General features: G+C 53.2%; 1 protein-coding gene across 2 annotated transcripts in view; it reads right to left on the bottom strand.

The window, feature by feature from the left end:
- LOC102444094 (discoidin, CUB and LCCL domain-containing protein 1-like) overlaps positions 1-13,972 on the bottom strand; it is a 73,944-nt gene that overhangs the window by 23,328 nt on the left and 36,644 nt on the right. For both annotated transcript variants that reach the window (XM_075908959.1, XM_075908960.1), the window contains 4 exons: positions 6,827-6,964; positions 2,904-2,955; positions 1,705-1,777; positions 963-1,096 (listed from right to left, as the gene is read on the bottom strand). In XM_075908959.1, coding sequence (XP_075765074.1) covers positions 963-1,096; positions 1,705-1,777; positions 2,904-2,955; positions 6,827-6,964 — 397 coding nt within the window. The remainder of the gene's footprint in view (positions 1-962; positions 1,097-1,704; positions 1,778-2,903; positions 2,956-6,826; positions 6,965-13,972) is intronic.

Here is a 13,972-nt window from a genome sequence, read left to right as displayed (position 1 = left end):
TCCCTGACTATGACCCCCATGCTTCTCTCCCATCCCCTCAACCTCAGCCACTGTTGGTCCCAGTTTGGACAGCACCAGCTGTAACTCCACAGAAAGTACAACTGGCTCCTTGGTCCGCCAGGGCCAACCATATGCTCTGCATCAGCAAATGGCCCCGTACACACCAGTTGCCAGACTGGTCAGGCAGGGCTGCTGGCAAGATCAGATTGCTACAACGCTGCTGACGCAAGTCGCTCTCTCTGTAAAGAAGCAGCTAGATTGTACTGCTGGAATTAAATCAGAATTGGCTCCGATTCCCTGGTTACTAATGATCTGCATTTCTATGGCCCTTTTCATCTAAGGAGCTCAAAGGGCTTCACACACATTCACGAACAAATTGAGCCTCACCCACCCCACGAATTGGACAAGTCTCATTACAGCTTTGGGGAACAGCAGCCCGGAGAGATTAGGGCCCTGGGTGCTAAAGGGTTTTATACATTGCCGCAAAACACAACCTGTGCCTGATTTGAGTTGGTTGCCTCGATCCCATTGTGAGGTGAGTTCCTAAATCTGTTAGATGTTGCCACACTGAACGCAGTTACTCCGATCGACCATTGCAAATCTGGCCCTAAACGACTTGCAAGTCAGAGTCAGAGCTGGAAACAGGACCCAGGTCGCCCCAAGCCTCTCTAATGCTCCTTTCATCGGCTCTTTAAAAGAAAATACAGGCCAAATTCTGCAGCCATCACTCAAGTAAAACTTCCGTGGACTTTTGCTTGAGTGAATCTCGCAAGATTTGGTCCTCTCTGGTTTTGAGCGACACATTGTCCCTCTAAAACCAGCAGGCCAGGTCTCGGGATGGTAACAATCAACCTCATTCCACTGTGGTCTGAGGATCTGGGCCAGTTGTCCCAAGGAGGGGACATAGAAGGCCAGCCCAAATGGATCTACTAGCTCAGTAAACAAGGGTGCTGGTTGCTCACCTTTTTGAGAGGAGTCCATTGGCGAAGGCTGATTCATACAGAGTGATCCCCTTCTCCCGAGACAGAGTCACCTGCCCTCCCATCTCATCCGAGATCACTCCCGCGTGGATGGCTGCCTTGCAGAGAACTGAGGTCTGGAGAGGGCATGGAAGCAGTGAATGAAGGGGAGGTGGAGAGAAAATCCCAGGAAGAGGGCCCAGCCTGAGCTTCCACGGCACAGAGAGATTCTGGCCTCACTCAGCGGTGTGAACCCAAAGAGACCCGATGGATTTCAGTGGAGCCAGTCCAGATTTACACCAGTGTAACCAAGACCAGAGTCTGACCTCGTCACACAGACTAGGCTCTCTGCTTTCTATTCGGACTTCACGCCTGTGCAATGGGGAGGAACCACACTGGAGTGAGACCAGGACCAGGCCCTGGTTTTTTCAAGTGAATTTCCCTCTGGTGCCAAGTGTAGTGGAACAGCAGCCCCGGACTCTGCTGAGGGGGACCCAGCAGGTACATGGCATCCCACATTGCCCTGCCAATGGGCCTGAGGATTGGAGAATTCACCCTCCAGAGGCCTGTTCAATTCTTGACCTCCCTGCTGAGAGTGCCAGAAAGATACAGATCGGGGCAACTGGGCCCTTGGGTGCCCCTGTGACATGGCCCCTCTCTGTTGGGAAAGGGACTCGCAGACCTGCTGCCCCTCCAGCCGCTGCTCTGGGCTGGTCTCTGCAAGGCGCACTCATGCTGTACTCACGTCTCGGTAGCCCTGCTTCAGGTTTCCCCAGATGTCACCCACGACTCCCTTGCAGCCTGCTGGGCAGAAAACGCTGAAACACCGGACAAAGAGCCCTGAATGAGGTTCTGCTCTCTCAGCTCATCTCCAGCACAACTGGGTTCACTGATGATCCTGGAGCTTGGGGATTTACTTTCCCCCACCCCCAGGTTATCTGCATTTAGCAAAGTCGGATTTGATAGAAGGTGTTGGACCGACAGTCCAGGGAACCGGAGCCCTCTCCAGCCTCAGAACAGAGCAGTGCAAGCTTGTCCAACCCAGTCTCCGAGACACTCGGTTTCCTCAGCCCAGCATTCTTGCCCTCCCCACGGAATAGCATGGGTGGTGGATTGTGTGATGCACATGGGAATTCAAATCAGGCCATCAGATCCAACCCATAAGTGGCATCCCATGGTCCAGGAAAGAGCTGGGCCAAACCTGCAAACCATCTCCCATCAAATTCCATTCGAGGCCAATGGGCCCTTAATCTGGTCCTGGGATTTTGTGTTCAGTCCCTGCAAATACTCTAATGATGGAGTTCCCCAGCATGAATGGGCCAGGAGTATTTCTACCAGAACCCTAACTCTGCGAGTTACGCTCCTCCAGCTGGGCTCAGAAACAGCAGGGGACCCAGGTATCCAATCAAAAGTTTAGGCTCTGAATATCTAATCACACTGAACCACTCACAGAAGAGTAGCAGATGGAGGATTGTTTGCAGCTGTTACTTGACAGAGCATCTCCACTAACCAGTAACTGGAGGAAATAGTTTGTGACATTTGTCTGCTAAATGACCACAAATTCTTCGCCTGTGCAGTGAATCCACAGGTGGGTGGCTAATAACCATGAATAACTGACACAAATGGCACCTTTCCTGGGATAATCTCCCAGTGCTTTGTGACTAGTGATTACAAAGCCGGACAATCCCCCTGGGAGCAGATATTACCCAAACTCAAACCAGGGAAGCGACTTGCCCAAGGCTAGTCAGTGAATCGGGGGCAGAGGACCCCAAGAATCTGCCTTTGTAATGCCTATCTAGAGTACAGAAATTTGCATCTGTGTAGGCACATCAATGCAATTACATCAGTGCAAATGGTCACACGCTCTCCAAATGTCTATGGAGTTACGTCATATGGGTTTGGCTCATTCTCAGATAATAGACTCCCCCGACAGAAATCACTCACCTGATTTGTTCCTGGTGATAATGGGTCCCTTTATCCAAACAGGAAATCAGATCTAAAAGACAGAGAATCTAGTGGCCTCACTGATCTCTGTACCCAGAGGCAGATGGCTTTGCAGTTTGTTTCTGAGACCCTGGCTTGACACTGATGCAATTCCAGTGAGCGCAGTGAGTCACTCCCGATTTACACCCGCCTGATGAGTGACATCAATAAAACCCTGGCTGGCACCATATATCCCTCCGGCTCAGCATGGTCTCCCAGTGACCTGTGCCGCATCCTGCCATGTTATACCCACATGGTAGTGCCATTTTACCCCGGCTACGTCTAGACTGGCATGATTTTCCGGAAATGCTTTTAATGGAAAAGTTTTCCGTTAAAAGCATTTTAGGAAAAGAGCATCTAGATTGGCACGGACGTTTTTCTGCAAAAGCACTTTTTGCGGAAAAGCGTCCGTGCCAGTCTAGATGCGCTTTTCCTGCAAAAAAGCCCCGATCGCCATTTTAGCCATCAGGGCTTTTTTGCGCAAAACAGTACTATGCTGTCTACACTGGCCCTCTTGTGAAAATGATTTGCGCAAGAGGGCTTTTGCCCGAATGGGAGCAGCATAGTATTTCCACAAGAACACTGACAATCTTACATGAGATCGTCAGTGTTCTTGTGGAAATTCAAGCTGCCAGTGTAGACAGCTGGCAAGTTTTTCCGCAAAAGCAGCTGATTTTGCGGAAAAACTTTCCAGTCTAGACACAGCCCCCATCTTTATCAGTGCCATCTTCTAATTCCCTATTGACTTCAAACTGGTCTCAGCTTGGGTCCCTCTAGGCTCCTCAGATTGTCAGCTCTCTGAGGCAGCAATTTAGTTCTATATTTGTACAGCACCTAGCGCATGGGGGCAGGGCCCACAACAAGGGCTCTGCACGTGCCAGTCTGTGATCACTCAGACCCCAGTCCTCCAAAGTCCTTATGCCCTTAACTCCCATCAATATAGTTTCCTCAAATGGAAAATGGATCGAGCCTCATAGTCTCTCTAGTGAGTCAGGTTAGTATTGTTAGTCCAACTGAGGCCCAAACTGGTGACTGACCAAAAGTTACACAGCTAATCTGTGGCAGAGCTAGAGATAGAAGGGAGATGTCCTTACTCACAGGTCCTGGTCTAACTGGCAACAGACGCTGCCTTCCTCAGGGACATGGGCAATGTTTAGAAGCCAAACTGCTAGCTCACTAATGTGACCATGCCTAATAGTGCAAGGAATGGTGGCGTATTCCCTAGAGAAGCCACGGGGAGACCAAAGCTGTTATTCTTTGGCTCTTCTAACGGAAATTACACACCACAATCCAATGTTTGTGGGTTCCCGGTAGCCCAGCCCAGCCCAACCCACCCACTCTCACGATTGCTCCAGAAGCCACAGAGGTTGGAGGGAAAGAGAAGGTGACTCATGGATGTTTGTGGCGTACACCCAGCGCTGATGTGCAAGCACTCAGGGTCAGATGCCAGCTGCTGATGCTGCTGTCCTGAAGTGAAGGGTAAGAATTTAGAGCCCTGAATCGCCTTTGTACAAAGGCCCCTTTGCATCACTCGGTGCCCAGTTGATGCCCCTTTATTCTGACACCATTGAGCGTATGGGCTTTTGTGTACATAAGAATCAAGCACTGGAGGGACGCGGGGGGTATGTACCACATACGCACCTACACAGCCACGTGTGTCAGGGTAGAAATTATTCACCAGCCTGACTTTGGGATGGCTGCGTTATTCACAAGTGACAAAGGAGGCATGATTCATGCCAGCACCCCAAATGACAGCTGATCAAACCTTGTCACCATATCCCGCCTGCTGTGCTCTGCACATGCCTCGTAGGCAGAGTTCCCTGTAAACAGGCTGCTTGTGCAGCTGCTCAGGAGACATTCAAATGCTTCCCAAGGGATCTGCAAAGTGGCCATGGGTAGGTTTTGTTTCTATTGGTGGTGCACATACCTCAGTGCACATAAAATTATTCCACACATAGATGGAAAAAGATTAGTGAAAACTTTGCTCCTAGGTTGCAGCAAAGGTTCTAGTGGGAGAGAGGGGCATTCCATAGGCTGCTGGTGGACTGTGGGCATTCCCTGGTTGCATGGCACTGGCATCTTCACTTCCAGGGGCTAAATGTCATTGGGAGACATAGAGTTCAGGATTTGCCTGGAAGCAGCTGGCACATCTGATGATGTGGACTGAGAGGGTTGAAAGGGGAGGGGGCAGGGAGGCGGTATGCAACTCAAGTGGGCTGTGAGGGGAGGGAGCAGGGAGCCGGTGTGTGACTCAGCTGGGCTGTGCGGGGAGGGAGCAGGGAGCCGGTGTGTGACTGAGCTGGGCTGTGAGGGGAGGGGGCAGGGAGCCGGTGTGTGACTGAGCTGGGCTGTGAGGGAAGGGGGCAAGGAGCTCAGTGTGTGCGACTCAGGTGGGCTGTGAGGGGACGGGGCAGGGAGCCGGTGCAGGGCTCAGATGGGCTGTGGGGGGGACTCAGAAAGCCTGTGGGGGGCAGCAGCAGAGGGCCTAAAATGACCTCCCCTGGTCTGGAGAAATCCCTCATCCAGGACCAGTCAGGTTCCGAGGGGGCCAGACCGAGGAGGTCCAACCTATAGTTCTGTGGCACCTTAGAGAATAATACAAAAGTACATTTAGTATCATGAGCTTTCCTGGACAAAACCCACTTCACTTATGGGACCGTCTGTCCCGCTGGAAGCAGGGGAAGGGCACAAAAAGGGACCTGGCCAGAGGACCGAGCTATACGAAGCCGATCGCTGCAGGGCTGGAGTGACTGTCCGCTGGGGCGCCAGGAGGGGACAGCCAGCTACAGTAGGAGCAGCCATGCCAGGGTGAGTCCCTCTTCCCCAGGGGCACTTTGTCCGGTGGCATCCATGCATTTAGCACTTCTGCTCCTTGGCCTGCCCTCTGAGCCAGCCCCTGCCAAACCACGGAGCAGTGAACAGATCTCAACTGGAGTTTAAATCCATCCACGGCCGCCGTGTTTCCTCCTCTCCCAAATGTGGAATCCTGCCCCTTTCTCCACCCCTCCCCTTCCAAATTAGACCTGCCAAGGCCCAGGCTGGGCGAGATGCCGTCCTGAGCCAGGTTTTTGGCCAGGACTGGGAGTTTTGTACTATTGGAAAGGATTCCGAAGGGGAGACTGCTGGGTGTCTGGAGCTCCGGTCTAGCCCTGGGAGGCCCCGAAGCATCACGTTCCTAAATTTGTGTCACGTTATTGTGCCCGGAGGAGTGAATGCACGCTGGTTTTAGAAGTCTCTTCTAGACAGTCTCTCCCTCTGCACCCTGCACTGGCTAGTGGATGGGATCTAAGACAGCGGCCAGGGCGAGTGGAAGGTGACCTGGAGTCCAGAATAATTCTGCAAAGCTCTTTAAACGACCCCCTTGGAATACTGATCTGTAGCGTGGGTGGCGGATGCAGAACTCATGACGGCAGAAAGGCCAATGGGCGCAGGCCTGGAGCAGCTTGCACAGCTCAGCCACAGGCTCCGCATGGACGGTCTGGAGAGAGCTGTGCAAATAACAGGAAGGTTCGCTGGCAATTCCAAACAATGGGGGGGTGGGTGCTTCTGAGCCAGTCCATGCTGTCAGCCCACCTAGGGCTGTACCAGCAGCACAGATGCCCTGGGGATAGGGAGCCGGCACCATCTGCAGTGCTCTGAGGCCCTGCTCCCGGACCATCCAGCTCAGGACTAGAGCTTAGCTGTAGGGAGGGATCCTCTTGGCCTACCCACCCCAGCTGTGCCTGGAGCAGCTACACAGAGCTGGGCTTGGCAGTGTGCTGGGGGGGAGCCAGCTGTCTGGGGGCCTTCTGCCCCCATGGCGAGGGGGCTGGATCTGGGTTATGCCATTTGTCTCTCCCCACCCCGGCTTGTCACCCGCTGTGTGGCTGCAGGGTGTCCCGTACCTGGGTGCTGGCTGGTGGCATAGGAGAGCAGGAAGCCGCGCCCTGAGCGGTGAGTGGTGCTGTTGAACTGGATGGTCACCGCACTGGAGTTCATCGCCAGAACCTTGGAGGTGGGGTTTGAATTCCCGCAGTACGGACCTGCCAGGGGAGAAGCGGCCTGAGTGACCGACACAAAAACATGGGGCGATGGCATCTACCGACAATGGGAACGGATAGGTGGAGAGGGGGCACCTCCCTGGGCCTCCCGTTTCAAGCCACAGTCCCTGGGCTCCTTAGCAGCTTCTGATCCTGACCATGATCCTTTGCGTGTTGGCCTCCCCTCCTCTTCCCCACCATCCACAAGCCAAACCCGTGTCACCAGCCTGCACTCAGTGGTCTGGCCTTTGGGGCAGGGGGATAGAACGGGGCCCCGATCAGACCTAGCCACAGCTGTGCAAGCAGAGAGGAAGCTGCTCCATGCAGAGGAGTGGAAGGCATAGGGTGTGTCTAGACTACAGGGGTTTTGTCGACAAAAGTGGACTTTTGTTGACAAACTATACCTGCGTCCACACTGCCTTTGAGTTATGTCGACGTAATGTCGACAAAACTCAGCAGTTTTGTCCACGTATGTAAACCTCATTCTATGAGGAATAACGCCTTATGTTGACAGAGCTCTGTCGATAGAAGGTATTATTGCATCTACACTGTCCTTTGCGTCCACACTGTTATGTCGACAAAGCGGCTTGCTTTGTCGACAGAACTGGATGTAGTCTAGACGCTCTTTGTTGACAGAAGCTTTGTCAACAGTATCTGTCGACAAAACTTCTGTCGACAAAACCCTGTAGTCTAGACGTACCCATAGAGAACAGCCCTTGGGCAAGGCAGGCCACAGGAGGTGGGGACAGGGATGCAGAAGGAAAGGGAGCTGGACAGGTGATGCGGAAGGCACAGGAGGGATCAGACAATGGAATGTCCTGGTCCAGGTGGCAGGAACAGGAGATACTTTTGACAGCTGGGGGGTGGGGAGAAAAGTGTGTCTGTGCTACCACCAGGGGGTGATGAAGCGTAGGAGAGGGAGGGATTCAGAGACGTTCGGAAGCAGCAGGAATCCTGGCATTGCAGCTCCCACCTGGTGTCACCGGCATGAGAGAGCGGAGGCTGCGTTCCTGCAAAGGGCTCCCAAACCCCGGGGCATCTCCCCAAAGGCCCTGCCGAACTGGGCCCTGTTCTCTGTACTAGCAGGTTTGAGCCCCGAACAGAGGCAGACAAGCTGATTTCAGCCAAGACACAGTCCAGAAGCTCGTCTCCCCTGCAGGCCTCGGCCCAAGCTCAGCGGGGACCTGCTGGCTCACACTCCGCGTGGGTGGGAGGCTGCAGCGTCACTGCTGAGCAATACGGGCTGGCCCAGATGGCCAGACGCTCGCTGCAGCGCTGTCTGCTTCCAAAGGGTTGGCTGCTGACGCAGCAGGGAAATGAGCAAGGACCAGGCAGAACCATCTCTGCGACGGATCATTGCAGGGTGCCCTATGCACCCCTAATGGGCCCCCCCTGCTCCTCCTCCCTCCCCGGCCTCCACTTCATCCTCAGGCCGCTTTCACTGGGCGACTGAACAGCTCTGACCCCTTTCTGTGCAGCAGCTGGTGCTGGCGACTGTCAGACCCCGGATGCCAGACAAAATGGAACTGCCAGATTTGATCGGACCCAATGTCTCATTTTAGAGCCCTTCTGCATCACTTCCTAGACCGCGGTGGGTGCTGTGAGTCACACGCCGTGTGGCTTCTCCCTGCCCCACCCGGGGGACCCTGCGGCAGCTGTCAGCATGTGTCAGAACTGAAGGTTCCTTCCTGCCAGTCCACAGCAATAACAGCATCGATAGCCACAGGACCCCTCCTCCTGTAACTGCCCAGCAGGCTTTATACCGTGCGTAGGTCCAGGAATCACGTGGCACACCATTGAAATGCAGCCACCTCTGAGGTGGGAGATGGCCGCTGGTTAACAGCTGTTTAGGATGGGAACTGATAAGCTGGGGTTTGGGCTGCCCCTGGCAGAGGAAATGAACTGCAGAGGGTCAGGGGAGGTGCACAGTAAGAAAGATCTAAGTAGCCCAATGCTGCCCATTGCTCATGCAGCTCCGCATAAATGGGGTGCCGGGACAGGGCCTGGCCAGGATGGGAGCACACGTCCTATGGAGAAGGACAGTCCAGGCTCTGGAGAGTCCAAGCTGTGGCCTGTGTTGTTTGAAAATTAAGTGCAGAAATGACCTCATGCCCCACTGAGATGACAAGGGAGCTTACACCTCTTGCCAAACTCTTGTTTCAGGCCCAGGGTCCAAGGTCACATACGGAGGGGCGCTGCTGGCAGGCACCCCTGCGTGAGCTTCAGTCTAGCTACAGCAGATAACAAGAGCTGAGAAGATGTGGCAGCAATGGGGACTAGCTGCCCTACGACAACCAAGCCAGCTGTCAGGGATGATCTAGCTCCATGGCATCCAACACACTAGCCACAGGTGGCTATTTGGCCAGTTGTGGGCTTGAACAATGTGGCTATTTGGCCGATTGAGTGTGGCTAGTTTGCTATAAAACTGTGGATCTAGATGGTGCTTGGTCCTGCCATGAGGGCAGGGGACTGGACTTTATGGCCTCTCAAGGTCCCTTCCAGTTCTAGTGCTCTATGATAAGCCCGCATGGGAACTGGGTGCTGGCCCAGGCTTGGTCCGTGCCATTGCATCTTCTTTGCTGTTGTGTGTGCTAGCTACGCCTAACCCCTGCTACAAATGCACCTTCACGTGGGGGTAGGTGGTCCTTTAGGCCAGTGTCTCTCAGCCTTTCCAGACTTCTGTACCCCTGTCAGGAGTTGGATTTGTCTTGCAGACCCTCAGTTTCATCTTGTTTACAATTGACTTACTTACAAATTCAGACATAAAAATACAAAAGCGTCACGGCGCAGTGGGACTGAGAAATGGCTGACTCTCGCCTTTGTACCATAAATTAACGGGAATAGAAATACTTCCCTTGCGAGTCAGAGTGTACTACACTATATATAGTATATACCACCTACCCCCCAAATGAAGGTGCATTTGTAGCGGGGGTTAGGTGTAGCCATGTTGCTTTAATTTAGCTAGCGCACATAACAACAAACCGTGGTCTGTTTGAAATTTTACTTCGTACTGACTCTTCTAATGCTTTTTATGTAGCCTATTGTAAAACCAGGCAAATGGCTAGATGAGCTGATGTACCTCAGGGAGACCTCTGCGCAGTGTCGGGGTACACATACCTCTGGTTGAGAACCGCTGCCTTAGGCCTTGTCTACACTATGAGACAAGCAATCGATCCGTTGGTGGTCAATTTATTGCATCTTCTTAAATGCGACAAACCAATCTCCGAGTATGCTCCCGATGCTGGTACTCCATCAAGTTGCGCCGGCATCAACAAAAGAGCAGCCCCCACCGACCTTACCACACACAAGACACCGTGGCAAGTATGTTGACTTTAGCTACGCTATTTGCATAGCTAAAGTGGATCAACGGCAGCCATTAGTATAGACCAGTGTTTCTCAAACTGTGCTCTGCAAGACATCTCCAGGGGCTCTGCGAGGTTAACTAAGGGTACGTCTAGACTACATGCCTCTGTCGCCAGGTGTCGACATCAAAGGCATTTGTCGACCACCCAGGTATGCCTCCTGGGATGAGGTTTACCTGGATGGTCGACAAATGCCTTTGATGTCGACACCTGCGCGTCCAGACTACCGCGCTGAGCTGACAAACGGCTCAGCATGGCAGCCTTGTAAATTTAAATGAAGCGGCGATTATTTAAATCGCCGCTTCATTTTCCTATGCCTGGTAGCCTAATCTACATGCCTGTGGTGACAGAGGCATGTAGTCTAGACGTACCCAGACTGGAAACATCAATAGGTACAACACAAACAATCAGTGGACCACTGGGGCTCCGCATACAAGTTTGAGAACCACTGGTGTAGACAATGCTTGGCTAAGGCTTTCCCTGGAAAGCTTCCTTCGCCACCATGGGGTGGGAAGTTAGAGCCCAACCCTGACCTCATGTAAATCAGTGTAGTTGTTTTGACATCAGAGAAACGAGACCGACTGACGTCTGCTGAAGATCCGGCCTTATCTCTTTTTTAAGGCTGAAGCCGTACACTGGGCATGATTTGAATCTGGGGGGCAAGAGTGGATCGACGCTGCAAGTGGCTGTTTCAGCAGAACTGGAGTCTGCCTGGTCTGTCCTGAGCTGAAACACCAAACTCATTTTGCTTCTGACCTCTCTGGAGCCTCCCCATCCTGAGCTGTGAGGTGGGTGCCACTGAATTCTGCATCCGTGGGGGATCTCTTCATTGTGCATGCTGAATCAGGCCAGCCCCCAGCCCAGCTAACCAGATTGCAAGATATCTCGCCAAAGCAGCTTGGTGCCTGCTCGCCCCCAGAGCCAGGAAAATAGCTGCGCTTCTTCGGCGTCTGGTATGCAAGGCAGCGGCAAGACAATGAAACTCCCACAGGGTTCCCAGAATAACTTCTAATGAGAGCCTCTTAATTACATCATGTCTGGGGATCAGGAGACAGGCGACCCTCACGCTCAGCTTTTATCATGCAGCCGGAATCGCTCGCTGCACACACTGGATGGACACCCGTACCGGCTGGGCTGCCCCGGTGGAAGCTGCTCCCCTTCCCTGGAAGGAAAGTCCACCGCACAAATGCAAACGCAGCTGGTGGCTATTCATTCGTCCGCTGGCCCTGGAGCATGGGGACCAGACTAAAGGGGTGGCTGCTTAGCTCCCTCTCCCCCACCTTCCTCTTTGCACAAACCAGATTCAGCAAATAAAACCTCCAGGCCTCGAACCATTTCCTCCCCGTGAATTTGCCAAGGCCGTCTCCCTGATTAAAACGGCGGCATAACCAGCCGATTGCACTGCTCAGGCAGACTCCGGGAAGAACCCGTTGTGCCCCTTGGATCCCTAGCTGGGTGGGTTCCTACATCCTCAAACCATTGTCTCTGTTCTCCCCTGGACCCCTTTTGGTCTCAGGGCTGGATGGGCCCTTCTGCTCTACTCTGTCCAGGATCATGTACCACCCGGCACTGTGATATCTGGGCGCTGTCGAGAACTGCATGGAGCCCCAGGACTAGCAGCGTGCCGTGGTCCACGGACTCCCTCTGGCCTCCAGGGGTGGTCTCTTGAAGGTGGGCAGGGCAGGATAGAGGACGTTCTGGGGCATGGGCCACGGGTGGAGAATGTCACGCCCCTGACTGCCCCAGCCCTGTATTTGTGGAGCGCCCACCACAGTGGCAGGGCCTGGGTCTCCTCTCCCAGACCCCAGGTGGGAGTAGCTCTGGGGAGGTCCCTGGGCCTGACTCTGCCCTCACGCAGCCTTTACTCCCTCTGTTTATTTCCGTGGCTGGCTCCTGACGGGCTGCCACGCAAGAAGAGAGCAAAATCAGTTGCATTCTAGGGCCGGTTTGCGTAAACGCTGCCTTTCTGCCGCCGTCCTGCCCACACGCACACAGGATGGAAGCCCTCTGTGGCCGTATCTCATGCTGCACTCCCATTCTGCCTGCTGGACTTGCGTCCTTGCAAAAGCCTTCAGCATGCCGACACGCACCCGGAATTTAAAGTGACAATGCCTTGATAAAAGTCTCAGGGCCAGCTGCTGAGACTGGCTAAAGCAGCCAGGTGTTTTGCAGTGAGCGGGGAGGAGAACATGGGCAGCTTTCTGCCACGTTTCCAGCTTCCTCCCTGATCCTGGAGGCTGGTGGGGGCCAAGCAGCAGTCTCACTGGTAGAGAAACGAGTCACTGGCCAGGACTCAGAGCACATCAGACTCTGGCCCCACCCCTCGAATATCCCCTGCCTGGTCCCAACAACCTGTGACACAGACAACACCAAGACACCAAAGCAATCTCTGCACCAGCTGCAGGTTCCTATGGCGATCGGGTGTTGCTTTAAATCCCCTTTATGCTGCTGGACTGATGCAAAGAAGGGGCCCAAAACCCGTCCCTTGCATTTTAAATCCCTGAATTCTCTTGTATTGCTAAAAACACCTTCCAAAGACTAACCATGGAGCCTGCTTAAATAGCAAGGGTCAGAGCCACAGCTGGCGTGAGTTGGCCCAGCTCCACTGCCTTCAGCAGAGCAGATACTAGTTGGGGACCTGGTCCTCCGGCCGGTCTGGTCCTTGACGAAGCTGAGGTGACCTGAGAGGATATGTGCATGGTGAAAGAGGACGATAACGCTGGCAGTCGCTTCTCATGCGGGGGAAGGGCCCAAAAATGAGATGTTTGGCTCTAAACAGGAGATTGGTGAGACTCAGGGGCTGTGTCTTCACTGGCCAGTTTTTCCAGAAAATCAGTCGCTTTTCCGGAAAAACTTGCCAGCTGTCTACACTGGCCGCTTGAATTTCCGCAAAAGCACTGACTTCCTACTGTAAGAAATCAGTGCTTCTTGCGGAAATACTATGCTGCTCCCGTTCAGGCAAAAGTTCTTTTGCGCAAAAGGGCCAGTGTAGACAGCTCAGATTTGTTTTCCGCAAAAAAGCCCCGATGGCGAAAATGGCGATTGGGGCTTTTTTGCAGAAAAGTGCGTCTAGATTGGCACGGACGCTTTTCCACAAAAAGTGCTTTTGCAGAAAAGCGTCCGTGCCAATCTAGACGCTCTTTTCCACAAATGCTTTTAACGGAAAACTTTTCCGTTAAAAGCATTTCCGGAAAATCATGCCAGTCTAGACGTAGCCAGGCAGAACTACCTGATGCTGAATAAAGATCCAGGAAAGGTGATCCCGGCTTACACAGAGAGGTGCACCCAAGCTGTTCAGATCAGGATCTGTTCTGGGTCAAATGCATTACAGTGGACAGTGACCTTGTATAAGTCACGGTACTGCTCCATGCCTCAGTTTCTCCATCCATAAAAGAAGGAGATTAATGTTGACCCTCTTCAGTGGTGGACATGGCTTAGTTCCTGTTTAGAAAGTGCTTGGAGACTCTAGTGGAATGCAAAGGGTGGTTATCTTCACAGCGTGCATAACTGGCGATAAGTTTTCTGGGGCGAGATCATTTTTAACCACATTCACATATCTCCGCTGCTGATGAAAGGCTGAAGCCCAGGGGAGCAGGACAAGCTTAGACCAAGGCACTTGACTCACTCTCTGTAGTTTGGTTGGTCACTT

The sequence above is a fragment of the Pelodiscus sinensis genome, chromosome 25 (assembly GCF_049634645.1).
Source record: "Pelodiscus sinensis isolate JC-2024 chromosome 25, ASM4963464v1, whole genome shotgun sequence".
NCBI lineage: Eukaryota > Metazoa > Chordata > Testudines > Trionychidae > Pelodiscus > Pelodiscus sinensis.
This window is presented reverse-complemented; position numbering and strand designations above follow the sequence as displayed.